The sequence below is a fragment of the Phalacrocorax carbo genome, chromosome 10 (assembly GCF_963921805.1).
Source record: "Phalacrocorax carbo chromosome 10, bPhaCar2.1, whole genome shotgun sequence".
In the NCBI taxonomy this organism is placed as follows: domain Eukaryota; kingdom Metazoa; phylum Chordata; class Aves; order Suliformes; family Phalacrocoracidae; genus Phalacrocorax; species Phalacrocorax carbo.
Genome location: NC_087522.1, coordinates 15,122,021 through 15,139,154, shown reverse-complemented (window position 1 = coordinate 15,139,154; position 17,134 = coordinate 15,122,021). Strand labels below are relative to the sequence as shown.

The window sequence follows — 17,134 nt, the reverse complement described above, 5'->3', positions numbered from 1 at the left end:
AGCTTCTGAATTGATAGAAAAACGAAATTTATGTGAGTTGAAATATCTGATATGAAATATGGTAACGCTGCATCATGACCATGCTATACACATAGCAGATGATCTTTTTACATGGTCATAAACACAGCAGAGGAGGATTGTTTAAACATTAAGTCAATGTCTGCTTATAGGCTAAAGTTGCAGTTAAAACATTAATTAGATGGTGAATGCAAGAACATAAAATAAGCCAAAGGATAACAAATGATGGTTGATTTTCATAATCAATTTGAAACACTTTAATAAGCTATAGAAGGAATACTGTCCTTTCTGGCCTGTAATTTTTTATTATTTATTAAGATACTGAAGTATAGGCTAATTTCTTCCATTCCTTGGACTATTGTTAGTTTAGTCTTCATTTGACTGCCTCTAATTTCTGCCTTTTTGTTTAATATATTGGGTCACTTATCAGTGTGAACACTGACCCATACTGCATGTTAATGACATATGAAGTAACAGAAGTGTCCCACTGATACATTACAGTGTCGTATCATAAAATGTGTCATACCAGAAGGTGTTCGAACTAAACACTGCCTGAGTCAAACATTTGTACTCTTTCTAAAGCATGTCCAATAAATAGAGCCTTTTTCTTTGGGATAGCAACTATGGTCAAGTTTTGTGTGTGTGAACAATGTCTAGAGCATTGTAAGTGCTATTGCAAGGTCAGTGGTAATAAGAGTTACTACTAATATTACAATAAAAGTGCAATGCTGAGCAGGGAAATATCCCCAACAAGTAAGTATCCATTCTAGTTTTCCAAATTGTACTCTAGCAAGACAAGAATTGCTTAAGGAGTAATGGTTATCCCTTTTCAGCAATGGTGGAGAGAAATCCTTACTCCTTGAGGCCATTGACAAAACTCCCAGCTGGTTTAATCTTATTCCTGTAAAGCAGAAGTAACGAAACTCCATTACCTGGCCTGGAAAGCAGCTACATAAAGTCTTCTGAAACAAAGGTTCTTCAGAGGGAAGGATGACCAGACTGTGACAGTGTTCATGCAGCTGTTTAATCCTGTCTTGTTAGTGATGTTTATTATACTCCAAGCAAATTAACCAGTAGCTTATTAGATATGAAAAAAATGGTGGTGGCAGATGGACTGGATGGATCACAAGAAAGTAACCTACTATGTGCAAAGACAAAATGTAATAAAATAAAAAAAGAAATTTGGGACTTTCACTTCACTGTGATGACAGTTTAATGGTGATTTCCTCTTTGCCAGGTGGTTTCACTGAACTTGAAGTTCATAAATGCATATGTGGAATGATAGTGACAAGTGTAACGATATGTATGATATGATATGTCATACTGATCTGGTTCCTCTGCAGTGTGTCTTTGTTGGTGCTTGACTATCTCTGATTTTATATTAACTTTTTAATATGGTGCAACATTTTCTGAAACGTTTTTACTGTATATGATGGAAGGGTTGAAGTTATCTTATTTTCATATAACTTTTCTATTTCTTTGCAGCAATTTGGTAAAATCTTAGATGTTGAAATTATTTTTAATGAGCGAGGCTCAAAGGTAAGCAGTTGATTTCACCCATGGAATTTTTTAATTTGTTTAAAATATTAATATGAGTAAAAGGAAACAACTGCACTGCTGTAAAAAAATAATGTCTGAAATTCCATGTTAGTGAAAACATCATCTGAGCTGTCATTCAGTTTCCTAAGCAGCATGGAATTCATTTGACTAATTTTATATCTTTTAAAAGGAGTAATTTTAACTACTCCAAACTGTCATCTGTTTTATGGGAACGTTGATTTCTGCTGTCTTTATTCTTCAGTGGTAATTATCTTGTTTATTTTACAAGATGAGTCCATACTTACAGATATTTGTTGGCAGGTTTGTATTCGTACAGGTATTTTTCTCCCCTACTGAAATGAAAGATGATAATGATACCTAGTAACTATCCTCTTCAGTAATTAGCTGAGAAAATATGTGATTGTTCTAGATTATCTAAGTGCAGATGTTTTCCTCTTTAATTAAAGCTTCAGTACACCAACCGTTTGAAAACAATCTGGTTTAACATTTATTTGATTAAAAGAGTTCTTACTGTATTGTAAACATTTAATTTTTTCTGAAAACTACTTTGCCTTAAATGCATACTTCAATTTATTCAATACTTAAGAAATGAAGCAAGATAGAATGGCTATGACTGCATTAGCATTGTTAGCCCAGTATGCTTCAACTATGATATCAGCTGCATTATAAGGGTTGGTGTGTCGTATGCATGATACCTTTTTCCTTTCCCTCCCATGTCAGACACACTATGCTTCAGTCTTCCTGTAACTCTTATACATGATTTATTATTAGCAATGGAATTATTTTCCTGTTATAGATATACTGTAACCTGTAATTTTTTAAGAATCGTATATATAATAAATCTTTCTCTTAAATCAGATGTATTTTAATTCTGTTAATTTTTCCCTTGATGTGTTTGTATTTATTTTCTAAATTTAAAGCCATCGCCTTTTTTTTTTTAAATAGAATACTTGAAATTTCTTTTTTTATATTCCAAAATTACTCTGACATTCGTTATTTAGTAGCCTTGCCTGCTAGCCCAAGCCCAATTTGGAACATTTACTGTTTTTTCAGTAAACAAGCAGAATGTATAGAATTTGGTGGCTTAGAATCTCCTACTCTGGCTGAAATATATTATCATTACATTATGGCTGTTCAGTAGCTTTTGCAAAAGATGTTGATTGTCCAGAACCTGCTTCTATTGGATAGTATTATAAATCTCTAAAGACATCACACACTTGCCAGCTTATATTGGTTCTGTTGAAGATGGAGTGGAACGGAGTTCACATGTTACGGTGGTTGTGGTTTACACATTTGTTTAGCCATTAAATCTTACATATGTATGACTTTTAACCACCATGTCTGCATCACACTGCATAAGGCTTTTTTAAAATATATCGAGGGTGGCATGAGGAGGTATTTCAGAGTTTTTTTTAATAGTGATCTTGCAGTAATAAAAACATCCCAGTAATGAAAACATCCCTTGTGCTAAACATAAGCTCCTTGAAAGGTTTTCACAAGGAAGAGGTTTTTCTAGGTAGGCTTGTAATGTCACTACCTCAGTTACACACTTTGTGTTACAGACTCTAAGACCTATTCTTATTAAATACTTCTACACTACCCAGTGCTGTGCTGGCTCTGAGTAAACTGCTGAAGATACTTAAAGCAGTTCCGTGATGCATCTCATCACTTACCTATGCTGCTTCTCATGTTGTTTAGAGTTATTTCAGGTACAGCTATATAGTATTTTGATTTGCAGAAGTACCCTTAGATTCTCTCAATTAAATAAAAACTGAAAAAACAGGATTAGGAATGAAAGGAACATCTTTTTTTTTTTCTTTTAAACTGATCGTTTAATTTCCATTCTGTAGGATTTAAGATGCACCACATTAAAGTCCCATTCCTGGCAGTGCTTATCTTAAAACCCCACTGAAACTAGAAGGCCTACTAAGTGGTCTCAAATTGAGTACAGGTAAAAAGGCTGGCAGAATCAAAATTCAAATTTATTTCTAGCTGCAGTTTTGCATAAAAGAATTGCTAGAAGTTTTATTTGTTTCTGTTCTTGTTCATTTCTTTTCATGCCAATAATTAATGTTTAAAAAGATTCTTGCAAAAACAACAGAAGTAAACTCATGCTCATACCATAATAGTTAAGAAAGACTGAATTGCAGATTCATAAAACATAATGCTGCAGCACCACCATAAAGTAAAAAATAATTTTGCAGAAGGGAGTGTCTCCATAAGAGAAACCTTAAAATAATACAAATTTCATACTACACATTTCTTTCGGTTTGGGGGTATGATAATAATTAAGATAGCTTTGCTAGAATTGTATGGCAACACTGATGACATTTGAAACTCTTTATAAGAATTGTGAGAATTTCAGTATTGTTTTGGTGTAGGTCTTTCTTACAGTCTGTGTTAAATAAATGAGGCTTACCTTTGCCAATTCTTGAAGCTGTTGATTAACATTAAAAACTTCTGGTAACTTACCTTTCTCTGCATATACCACTCCTCTTGGAAGGACAATTTGAAATATAGCTGCCATTACTATGCATACTTTAATGCTACTTTTCTGTTTTAAAACTGAAGCTCTCCATGGAGCTGCAAATGGTTTTTGTCCTGGGCACAATTGCAAGGTTGCAAAGATACAGGAACATCACCAAGTACTATTTTTTTACAGTTGTAAATTAATGCTCTATACAGCTGTATACTATGTATATACTTTCATAAATTGTTTGTGTGTGTATGTATTAATACATATCTAGTATATACTATATTAGCATATATTTCTTCAAATAAGAAGAGCTCCAAAGCACTTCCCAAATTAAAACAGAACCTTCTCATGTCCTAACTTGGCTATTAAACCATCTGAGAGACTTTAAAAATAAAATGCAGAAATTTACATTATGGGTTAATAAAATACATAATATGCTAAAGTAGCTCTTGAACCTGCTCCATATGAAATTAATGTTAATGTGTTTGTGTAGCTATTTGAATGTGTGATGAGTGAATCTATGTTCTGTGATTGAGTTTCTGTGTCTGCTAGGTGAAATTAAAGATTTGCATAAATAATAATAGCTTAATTTAAATAGTGTTAATTGTGAGAATAAGTAATTAAATAAAATAAGAAATTAAAAAATCACAATGAGTATTCTTTTCAGAAACTTTGAAGTTCCTATCTTATCTTAGCTTGTGGCTCCACTTTATATCTTTTTCTAATTTTTTAATATAATTAGGTTTTTATCTTTCCCCCTCAGTTGTTTGAAAAAAATAACTCTTTGTGCTGTGAGCTAAACTCTAGCTGTGAGTTAGACTGATTCAAAATTTTGACTGAACAGCTCGCACCAAATGTTTGCAGTTCTGAGAGGGGGCAGTTGTTCAGCAGGAAGGAGAGGGGAGAACAAAGGGAATTCGGTGCATTTTTACTATTGCTTGGAGCTAGGCTCGTTGGATTGATGGTTTCAGAGATTCTGCTGTGAATTTTTCTTAATGTCATCTTAAATTATGAGCTTTTTTTACACAGTTTTTACAAGATGGGAGGGAGCAGTTGAAGACAAAAGTTTAACATTGAGGATAGATTTAGGTATAAGAAAAGCTTATGCAGGCATCTAAAGCAAAGGGATTAGTACTGAGGAGGAGGATTTACTTTCTCCCAAACACTCCTGGTGCTTTGGGGAAAAGAGAGTTACATCTTCAGTGTCTTGTGGCAAGCGAGGTTGTGGCTTTGTGCTAAAATAGTGGAGGGCAGAATGGAGAAAATGTGTGGAATCAGGTGTTCTGAGAATGGCTTCAACTAGAAGTGGAACTGCTGATAGAGCACTTCTGATTTCAGGCTTCAGTGTGCCTTTGAAAGAAGAAAAGAAAGAGCAATAGACAATGCGTTTAAGCTACTTTGAAGAGAAGGGAACATAAACTGCTACTGGATATAATTGTCGCTTTCTATGTTATAAATTGGAATAAATAAATAGCTGCTTTGAGTAGGTAAAATAACCCAAATAACTCACATAATGGTCCTGAGAGTTTCTTAACTATTTTGTCAATTAATTAATTTTGTGGTTCACATCCACTGTTCTTCTCAATGCTTGGTGTCAGGTTTGCCTTAGTTTCATGTTCGCTCTCTTCTTTGTATAAAATGAATAAATAAATGTATAAATATCTTCACGTCTTTTTTTTTTCTTTCTTTTTTAAGCAGTCACTATGTACATAATAGGTAGAACTGCAGAGAGTAGGTGGGTGAATACTGACCACAAAGCTTAGCAAATGTACTGGAGAATGAGGACACATGATGCATGGCTTATTGCTGAGGAACAGGACAGAGGGAAGATTTAACTGCATAGTTCATGCTGAAATAACAGTTGTAGTAGGACTTCAATATGTGCAGCAATGCCTATTCTTTATAAAGTGGCCATGTGTAACTTGCAAATATTTCTTGTAATGAAACACCATGTATACAGAAGCTTATTTTTCAAATACCTTTGGGAAAGCATGCAAAGGCATTGTAGTGCTGATGTAAGAATTACTTCAAAGGGTTGGTGTATGTCTCTGAAATGTTTTTTGATGTCTAATTTTTTTTCAAAAATATATACCATTGTAATCAGTGTTTAGTTTAACTTAGCACACTAAAAAGAATTTTAGTAGAACTGAAAATGTTTCTTTAGCCTAATATTATAAAGCAAAGCGTTTGTCATAGGCAGAATTTCATATTTGTCAAGTATTCTCCTCTCCCACTAACATGGGACTCTGGAGCTGGAGTTTTACCAGTTGCATGTTCTATATGTGGAAAGTAAAATACATAGTAAATAAACCTGTGAAACTTATTCAAAACGTTTGCATTTCTATTCCTTTATCAAAGTTTCTTTTTCTATTCACATCATGTGATTTTATTTGATCTGTTAATACAAGAAAGGTTATACTTTGTTCAAAAAGTACTTTTGTTTTGTTGGTGGTTTTCTTTTCTTTTTTTTTCTTTTATAAAAAAATAAGTAAAGGCTGTATAGTTTGACAAAAGTTTAAGTTACCCTAGTGTTGCATGGGAAAAATGTTTCTTATGATCATGACAGCATGATTAAGTAGGCAATGTTTAGAGTATACTGACATTCAGTGTTGAATTTTGTGCACATGTTTTTTATTTCATTGAGGTATCTGCATGTCATTAAAATGTGGTTCATTTTCTTTTCTCATTAGTTCATTTTTTTCTATGTGAAGACACTGTAATTTATTTTAATTTCATTTTCTTATTGTTAGATTTATTTTCCTGTGTAGTGACATGTAGAAAGGTATTTTTGGTATCATTCTTTGAATTTCTCAGAGGGTATTATCTAACTGATGACAGAAGAAATTTGTTCACATTTGTCGCTTATTTATTGCACATCTCAATACAATTATAATTTTTCTAATTTGCATGTTACAGAAATGAAGCAAGGACAAGAAAATATTAAATTAAAGAGAGAGAACATAAGCAAACAAGTGGTCATTGACTGAAATAATAATGTGCATGTTGTTTTCCCCCCTTCTCCCTCCTGCATGCAGGGATTTGGTTTCGTAACTTTCGAAAATAGTGCTGATGCGGACAGGGCGAGGGAGAAATTACACGGCACCGTGGTAGAGGGCCGTAAAATCGAGGTGCATGTTCAAAATATTTTCCTTTTCATCTTTTTTATAAATGTCTGCTTCACTCTCATTTGTTGTTTCAGATGCATCATTGGTGTCTTCTGTGTGCTCCCCTTTCCCCTTCCCATTGTTTATATATATATTTATATATAAAGAGAGAGAATCTGGCCTTACTTGGGTTTTTTATTATTCTTATTTCTTTTGTAATTATTATTATTATTATTATCATTATTGCTGAAAGGTGGATGACAGAATTGAAAAAAAGTGAAAGCTTTAATATTTTGAATTTATTATTTTGGATGTTTTGTAAATCAATGGGTGCAGTAGATTCCAAAAACCAGCCAACAAAAAAAAGAAAAAATAAATTGAGAACAACAAAAAAACAAGTGTGACAGACAAAACAAAAACAAACAAAAGGTTGGTTGTTTTTTTTTTTGTTTTGGTTTTGTTTTTTTTTCTTTTTTTCCTGCAGGGTTGATGTGGGATCCGCAGTGGCTTTCAAAAATTTCAGATTGGGAAAGAAGCATCCAAAAGATGTACAAGCAAAAGAAACAAAGCCAGACTAGAGACCAGTCAATTTTAAGATTTAACTTTTAATGAAACCACCAGGCTACTTTGTCTGGGTGGCCTGAGCCATTCATATCTATGAAAAAACCAACACAAAAGAGTTTTAGTACCACTGGATCCCCTTCAATACTGCCTCAGTCGTATTTGTTAGAATAAAAAAAATTACCAGTTGAAAATGCTGTCGTCTTTTGAGTAAGATGTTGCATATTTTGCCTTTTCATTTTCCCCTTTCGACGGTAGCGCTTAGGGCCCTCACCAAACTCTCAGTAACCATGGTAACTGTATACATACCCATGCTGGCGATGGTGCTGAATGGTAAGTGGAGAAGTCCATCTGCCGTTTCACGTATTTAGCGCTGATATACCACGTGAATTTTTTTGACTTGTTGTATTAAGTTTTCTTGATGCTACATTTTTTTCTATATTGGTACGCCTGTAATTGAGTGTACGTTTTAAGCAAGCCTGGGAGGCACTGATTGGATTGAGGATATGACTTCGTGCACATCTTACTCAGATTGTTAACTCCATATTGTGTTAAATAATGCACCCTCTTTTTATCCTTTTGTTAGCTGTGATTTTAAAGCTTGAATGATTTTGTTAATTCTTGCAATGAAAAAGGCTCTTGTTCCAAGTGTTGAATGCTAGATGTTGCTTTTCCAATGGTACTTCTCTTCTAAAGGGTTATGTTGCACACTGCTAAAATTCGTTTGTCCCTTTTTGACATTTTCTTTGTTTCCTTGTACCTTGTCTCTTTCCCTTCTACTCCACTGCATGTTCCTTCATATAATCTTTTTTTGTTTTGAGTATTTATTGTATCAGTGTTATCATGAAATACAAGCATGCTCTTAAGTCTTAAATTATGCAGTACCTTTTAATTTGCTTTTAATGTCTTTTTATTAAAGTTTAAATGATATGATGTTGCTTTATTGAAATGATTTGTAAGTTAAAATGGTTATGAAAGTAAATGTAATTATAAATAGTATGATTTTGTTATGCACCTGTTGCCTTCTATAAATTAAATTGCATTTTATTTTTACATGACTAATAGCAGTAATAATGCATGCATTTAATAGTAACATGGACCCTCCCAGTAACCCTTTCTAATCCAGTGTTCTATGTGCTTAGGTAAATAATGCAACAGCACGTGTAATGACAAATAAAAAGACCGTCAACCCTTACACAAATGGTAAGTGCATGAGATCTCAGTGCTTTGTTTTAATGACAATGCATGTGAAACCTCACTCTTCTGCTGAATGGGTGGACTCATCTACTCATGAAGTGTCACATTCTGCATCTCCTGCATCTCTTTGGGCTCAGGCTTTGTCCAGTGACCTAAAACATGATATGGCTGGGAATAAATTCTGTCTGTGTAGAGTTCAGCTAATTCACACCCATGTGGGCATAGCATGCATCATTCTGCCTGATTGGAATCTGATTGTTTAATTGCAGTGGCTTTGTATAGGAAAATGTACCTGATAGGAAAGTGTTGTTCTCTTCTAGCTTCGCGCAGTATTAATGTTGTGATGAATGAACTAATCGGAGGATTCAATTTTGCTTGGATGATAGAGGTAGGGAGACCAGTAAGAATGTCTCTGTCAGGCATGAGATACTTTTTAGTACCAAGACGTGCATCTAGTCAAAGATAATTTTCTGTGTCTTCCTTCCACAAGCTGTTAGAAGTGAAGGGCAAACTGTAACTGGGTGGTGCTTCTAGCTTTTTTCTCTAGAGAAATCTAAATTCTGAGCTATCTAAAAAATTCATTCTAATACTGACTTAAGTTGGTATAATGTTATAAAATAATGATATAAAAATAATAAATAGGTGTTTGAGGGCTTTGGAAGCTATACATTTTTAAAAATGTTTCCTTTGGCAGTGTTTGATCTTGTGCTTCAGTTGTTTGCATTTGCTGGTTCCAAAAATTCTAACAAGTTCCTAACTCGACAGAATCAAACAATAATACATCAATTGAAGTTAATTGCAGTTATGTTTTCCAGTTTTACTAGACTGTGTAGTTAGAATTGTAGTTATTTTCAATTTAATTTAGTTTTTCCCATCCAGTAGAAAACAGATGAAATATGCACATACATCAGTAAAGTTTTCCACAGGTAGTTTAGATGCTTTTGCGTTTTGAAATATAATGGCTCTGTATTTTCTATATCTGAGGTCTCATTGGTGAGGTTTTACTAAAACCCAGACAAAAGAGTGGTTTTATGTCTTAATGAAGGAGTCAACTTTTTTTCCGACCACAGTAAAAATAAAATATAGTGATGGTTTTCATTTGATGTGTGATAATTGAGCTAGTTAAAATGATCTGGAGCAAAGTCTGAAATTCCTCATACTTTCTCAGAAACTGTTTTCTACCTCATTTTGTATGTAAATGTGGAACTTGGCAAATTATGCAGATGAGAAAATCTCATATTTACTGGCTTTAAAACATCTCAGTGAATCTAGCAAAAGAGACATGAATCTTGACTGGATCACATAAGATTTTGTTGCAGTAAGGAGCTAAATTAACTATATGCATATGATACTGTGAACTTTGTCTGCTATATTGTAATGATAAAAGCGTAGAAGTAGTTTTGTTATAAATGATGATGTATATTTTGTATTCATATTATCGTACGGTTACAAAACTCTTAATTAGCACATAACACATTACGTATCAGGACATCCAGTGCTGAAGGAAAGGAATGCTGGAAAGAGAGAGGTGAGATTTTTAGGAATCTGGTTTTAGAGGAGGTTCTCCTCTGTGTCCTGCACTGCAGGATTACTTAGGTCACACAATATCATTTATTAATATCCAAAACCAGAATGATGAAAATCTGCTGTTGTTTCCCACAGGATGTGTTTTGCCTCTGACATTTTCCATCCTGTTCCATCTGGATGGACTTGATGTGACCAAAAGTATGAAACATCCTGTTTAGTGCATAAAAATTAGCATTTATGTTTGTGAATCTATACATCCAAGGTGTTGTATGCAGGATGTTCTTCTGCACACCTTTTGATGGGTACCTACCAAGGCAAACTCTGCTTGTAGTTCGTAGCTTTTGACTTCTTTTCTTTTTACTTTTTTTTTTTTTTTTTATGTCTGAGGTCCCCTAAAGTAAATACACAATGAGAATCATCATGTTATTGCATCATCATTACAAGCGACAAGGAATGAAGAGTAGATGTGCAAGGTGCTTCATTTAGGTTAATCAGTGCTTCTATTATCAGTCATCCTGACATTGTATGATTCTAGTTCTTTATCATTTTGTCAGGAATTAACCAGTGCTATAGCTGATTATTCAAGATTATGGTTGTCTAAAATAAAGGGCCTATCTTCTAAATAAAATATAAAGCTAGTTTTTCTGTGTTCTTCTGAAGTATATTAACATTTGCAAGATGTTTCTGATGCAGACTTTTCAAGGTGTATGTGACGACTGACATGTTATTGGAAGGTGTTCAAAACATAGTTGGGGCACATGTATTATATGAAAACATCAGGCACTAATATTTGTTGTAATTTAGAAATAAGATACACTCTGTTATGTCATTAATTCCTGAATACTGCTGGTTGTTTGATAAGAGGGCTAATATTGTAAATATGATTGCAAAAGTCATTAGATCTTAAAGCATGAAAACATAGACTTCTTTTTAATATATACAGCTTCATTCAAATGAGTGGTTTGCTGCTGTGTCCTAGATGTTTTTTGAAATAAGTATGCTTTCCAGTAACTTTTGATGATTCCTGAAATAAGCGATTAAATGCTCAGTTTTTAGGAGAGCTTTTTTTATGCAAGTTTGGTATCAGACAGGATGATTTTGATGGCTGACTTTATGTGCTTTGGAGATAGTGCTGCTTTTTGTTTGGAAATTAATTCAGTGTCAGGAGCTCTACTTGTTAGCAAAAATATTTCAGAGACATTTTTAGGTGTTACAACCTATCCCATTCACAGTTAGACTTTCTTCTGATGCCCATATTGCAATTCAGGATGCTCATCCAGGTGTTGCAAGGGAATAGAGAATTATGTGCAAGTAGATTCAGAGAACTGCAGCAATGAATGAGGAACATGAAAAAGAGATCAGTAGAGGGATATATATGTTTTAAAGTTTATACGTGTGGTGTCTTGAATCTAAGCCTTCTGTTGTCTAAACTTAGATTCAAATTTATAGCTAGTGACTATTAACACAGTTAAATTCTTTCCCACTCCCCTTTCGTCCCCTCTGTTTGCAAACAGGAGGAAAGCAAATGGTATCACATGGCTTCTTTCCTGCCAAAGCATTCCTCTGGACATGGGTGCCTGTCTGGCATATGAAGTGAAAATAATCTCGGCATTGCTGTGCCCCACTTTCTACCAAAGCTTGTTACACTGTGCAGTACACCTATTTCCCTTCCTTTAGCATGCTTAACCTGTATGTCTTTCGATGACTCTATGGGGTGGGGCTTTGGGGCAGGGAGAGGTGTTGTTTGGTTTTTAAGTTTTGAGCTTTTATAGTTTCAACTTGAGGAGGAGATTAATATTGTGACGGTAAGAAAAATGCACAAAATTATGCCCACTGCAGAGAATTTGCCTCCTCCAGCTGCTGAAGCAGGGTTACTTGGCAGATGCTTACTCGGATACATCAACTGCTACCACACTTGATTAACCCACACAGCTATGGGCCAGCACATTGCTAGCTGGCGTGATAAAGTTAAGTTTAATTACTGTTGTTTTCACAATGAATGCAGTATTTACTGTATAAGCTTCAAAAAGTTAGATGAGACAGCCATCACTGTGAGAGAGGTAAGGAACTGAAAAACGAGGGTGGCTTTCAGCTGTGAAGAGCAATATGCTGCTTCCAAGATTTTTTCTTTCTCTCAGAAAAATTGTGGTGCTTTTAGTGTTTGCTGAGAGGTGTCTGTCAGCTTCGATAGCAAAAGCTGACAGATCTGAAATTCAGTCCAATCTTTCATTTTGGATGGTGTTGATCAGTGGTCTTCTGATGAAGTAATGAATTTGAAATATTAAATTTTCCCTAAGCTATAAAAGTTAGAATTTTACTGAAAGTCTCAAAATTTGGATAACTTTCTATCACTCAAAATTTGGCTAAGAGTATTTATAATCCACCACATTCCTGAATGTAATCCTGCAGTATGTACAATTGAAGGGTCAGGGACAAATCCTGTGATATATCCAGGAAGAAAGTAATTTTAACCCTTCTTGGTTGGCCATTTTTCAGCTTCCATAATTGTCTGAGGTATGTATAGCAGCTGCAATTACTTCTGCAGAGCAGTTCCATGCAATGCTGCTCTTTACTGTGTTTGAACTTATTAATGAGTTGCTTTTCAGAAACACCCCTCACCTCTGTTACTGAACAGTTAATTACTGGTAAATAGTTACTTTGCATCAGAGATGGTATTTTTAAAGGGTAGGAATAGTTTCCTTTTGTGATATTACTGAGATTTTTTTTTAATTACACTTTTTCAGTCTTATAATGCATTATGGTTTGTGATCCACTGTGCTTTTGCATTACATGATGGGGCCAAAGCAGAAACAAGCCTCAATGCAGTTTGCATTGAAATTTTTCTAATCTTGGCTTTTCCAATTTTGAAAAGACGTTTTGTGCTTGTCTTGATTGTATTTTGTTTCCAGCAGCATAATTACAGGATCCATTTAAAGTACCATAGTTCTTGAGTTTGCAAGATGCTTTTGCTTGTTTTTTGTTTTTTTTTTTTCTTTATTCCAATTTACAAATGGTGCTTCCCACTCCTCTCATTCAAGTGTGCTTTTGGAAAACCCCTAATTTTTCAGTCCCAGTAGTTCAAATAATTGTTCAAACACTTAAAAAAAAAAAAGTGTGTGAGTGGGGGACTGGATCCCCCTGTGTCTGAGTAAAACACAAAAATTGGCACTTTACCACAGCTGAGAATGCTAACGAGTTTGCCAGTGTTTTCTCCTGCTGTTCTCTTACCCCTTTCCCTTCAAAAGCCTTGTCTTTAGCACAACGTATTCTTTGAACACAGGCTCTTCTTCTGCACTGAGCCTGTGTGCTCCAGGCTTACCTGGAAAAAGCACATCGGCTGTAAGGACACAACAGCAGTTATCTGGAGTTTAGCCAGAACACGCAATACAGAGTATCTATTGGTTCTGTGCTTTGGTTTTATGCCAGCTGTGGGAGGACAGTGATTATTTAAGACAAAGGCAGTGACTGCATTTGTACTACTTAAGAGCTTTGCAAAATGCGACTGCAGCATTTTCTTACGTGTCAGATACTTTACAGCAATATGCTAACAGTATTTATCAGCTGTAAATGCAGGTGGTACAGTCACTTTTGGTATGTGCCTGTAATTGGCCTGTTTCAGTGCAGACAGTCTGATGTGCAAATGCAAAAAAAGTCTCTGGATTTTGACTGGGATCCCACAGTGCACAAATTTGTTTTATGTCACAATAGGCGTTTCTATACAGTGTGTACTCTTTCATTTTCCCCAGAGTAGAATACAAATTCTCAGATTTTTTTGTTGTCTTGTAACCTACACTAACACATGCTTATCAGAAATATTTATGTCCAGCAAATTAACTGTTTTGGTGTCTCTGGTTTGTAACTAGAGAGTTAAAGTAATGAAAAAGAACCAGTGTACTCTGGTACTACATGATATAGGGTTACCTGAACTAGTTCTGACTTAATTCCATCATTTAAGGGAATAAGTACATGGCAACTGTGCCATGTAACTGTGCATTGCAACCAAGGTAATTCATCTGATCATTTACCCCAGTACTACATGTCCAGAGAAAGCCTTGTTTCATTACTTATTTCCATACTTCAGAGGCTGATATTAAAGGTCAGTAACCTAAGATGCCTATGAAACTTTCATTAAAATGACCTTTTTTAAAGCCATTTTATCTGTATACCTCTATAAAAATTAAAATTAAATAAATCATTTTATTATTATCATCCCTAATTGTGGTATTAACTCTGTTATGTTCTTATGTTTGCTGCAGGCTGGAAATTAAATCCAGTTGTTGGTGCAGTTTATAGTCCAGAATTCTATGCAGGTAAGGATTATGCTATAGTTGCCCATGCCGTATTTTATTTTAGTATTCTTTAAAACATGCTGAAGTATGTAATATGTGCTTGGTGTGATGTTTGGTTTCTTTGTTTGATTCATGTTATCTGTAAGTTATTTACAGATTTGAGATGTAGGATTTTAAGTTACCTGGGTATACTAATGTTTATATAGAAGATATATTAATAGCTTTTTATTGGAAAATAGATACTATCAACATGAAATGTACTGCAATATCCCAGTCTTACACGAAGTTTTATTTTATTTGTATTTTATTTATATTTTATTTTATATTTCAGTACAGTCACTTTCCTCCAGGAATTATTTAAGCCTGGTGAGCAACAACAACAACAAAAATCTAACTATAAATATATCTTTTGTGTATATACATGTACATAGACACACATAGGTATAAAGTATCTCTGTAAATAATTTTTTCTTGAACATTTGCCTTTAAATTTTATATTTAGTTATCCCGTTTCTTTGTTTTTTAAAAAATTTTAAATCTATATTATCATTTCAATCTTCACTGAGACCGAATTCTGATCCTGATTACAGTTTGGAGTTAATAAGATACAGTCTTTTTCTGCTGGAAGTCAGCTAACAACAGTTTCTAAATGTGCTTTAGCAACAGTATTGCAAACAAACATGGTTGTACTTCAAAACCCAGTCGATTTCAGAGGAATTTGAATCCTGCCCATAAACATAATCACTAGCAAGTCCATTTTTTTGAAAGCTAATAACTTACATCAAAGACAGAAATAATCACTGTAAATCCAAATATTTCTCATAGGTAATAAAGTTGTCTTCCTTTGTTTCCAAAATCATATTTGAGTCTTCCATGACTTTCATGGGAAACTCTGGGAATTTTTCAGTTTTCTATTTGGATCTGTTTTTCAGCTGTCTAGATGTGTGTATACTAGATTCAAATACCTAATACTGTTTAAAAAAAATATTTATCTATTGTCACACACTTAGGTGATTGAGAAAAAAAGAGGTAATTGTAGAATACATTCTTTACAGCAAGTAAAGAACAGGTATTAGAGAAGCAATTTTCACAGATGGTAGTTAAGCATGGAAAGAGGTTGCCCACAGAATCTGGGGAATCTCAATTCACAGAGATATTCTAGCCTCCACTAGACAAAGCTGGAAAACTTTCTTTAGTTCAAGGGACTTCAAGAGATGAAAATTGTTAAATAAGACTACTGTTACACAGAGATATTTATTTTTAAAAAACTGCTTGTAATACATTCATTGCCATCAACTAAGATAGATAAAAATGTTCCAATTAGGGTAAAAGTGGCACAGTATAATAAAAATACTCACTTGGTATTCATGGAATTGCAATATTTAAGTGTAGGCAGAATTTATTTCCTTTGTTGATGTATGCCTACATTGAAAACGGGAATTTAACATTGATCTCATTTGAGTAGTTAGTGAACCAACCCTGAACCTGCATAAATTAGAAAGTCAGAATTATTAGTCATTTTATATAAATGACTTTGTGTTAATGACAAATATAATAAAATTCCCATAGTACAGTAATCAATTTTCTAATACGTATGCAGAATTAACAACCTGACTTATAATTGTCTCATGAAGTAGGGCATGAAGAGTTCACATAGTTTGTAAATTAAAATCAATATTTTCAATCTCTCCTGAAGGTAATTTTCCTAATTTACTGGACTTTTCCCTAACATTTATTTTGTCTTTTAATTATAAAATGGCAGGTTATTGATTTTTTTGTATAACCTCCTAAAGTCCCAAGTGCATTTTTATTGCCAACACAAGGGAGGTGTTTGCCCTTCTTAATGAGAATCTTTAATTACCATTAGAAGAGTATTAATTTAATTTTATGAATTATGACATGCATTCCACCATACCTATGCAGAAAGTTCTATCAAGATACTTCATGTATCTAAGAATTTTTTTTCTGTTTATACAAGGCAGGTTTTTTTTTAAATGCATATCAAATGCATATTTTCTATATTGACTAAAGATAATTTTTTCTCAGGCATTTAAACTTTCTTTTAAGAAATTTAGTTAAAAAAAAAAAAAGAAAGAAGACCTCTGTGTAGGTCTCTAAAAGTAGTTAGAAAATGAAACACTAAAAGAGCAATGCAGTTCTTGCTTGCGGTAATAGAATACTGCGACATATCTTCCCTTTTGGGTTCCTCCCTGCCACCTTACTTGGAGAAGAAGCAATTGCACTTTTGAAGATTATAAAATTTGAAATGTGATTTTTAAGGCAGTCAAAGTTCTAGTTATTTGGTTTAATTATTGGCTCCAACACTGTCATGTTAAAATTGTACCAACTCTTTCATAGTCAGTGCAAGAAGTTCCTTTAGCTCCTAATAAATGATGAAAAAT

General features: G+C 33.9%; 1 protein-coding gene across 16 annotated transcripts in view; it reads left to right on the top strand.

The window, feature by feature from the left end:
- Positions 1-17,134, top strand: part of RBFOX1 (RNA binding fox-1 homolog 1) — a 1,419,204-nt gene that overhangs the window by 1,315,784 nt on the left and 86,286 nt on the right. For all 16 annotated transcript variants that reach the window (XM_064461968.1, XM_064461967.1, XM_064461969.1 and 13 more), the window contains 4 exons: positions 1,504-1,557; positions 7,090-7,182; positions 8,862-8,922; positions 14,700-14,753. In XM_064461968.1, the coding sequence (XP_064318038.1) occupies positions 1,504-1,557; positions 7,090-7,182; positions 8,862-8,922; positions 14,700-14,753 (262 nt within the window). The remainder of the gene's footprint in view (positions 1-1,503; positions 1,558-7,089; positions 7,183-8,861; positions 8,923-14,699; positions 14,754-17,134) is intronic.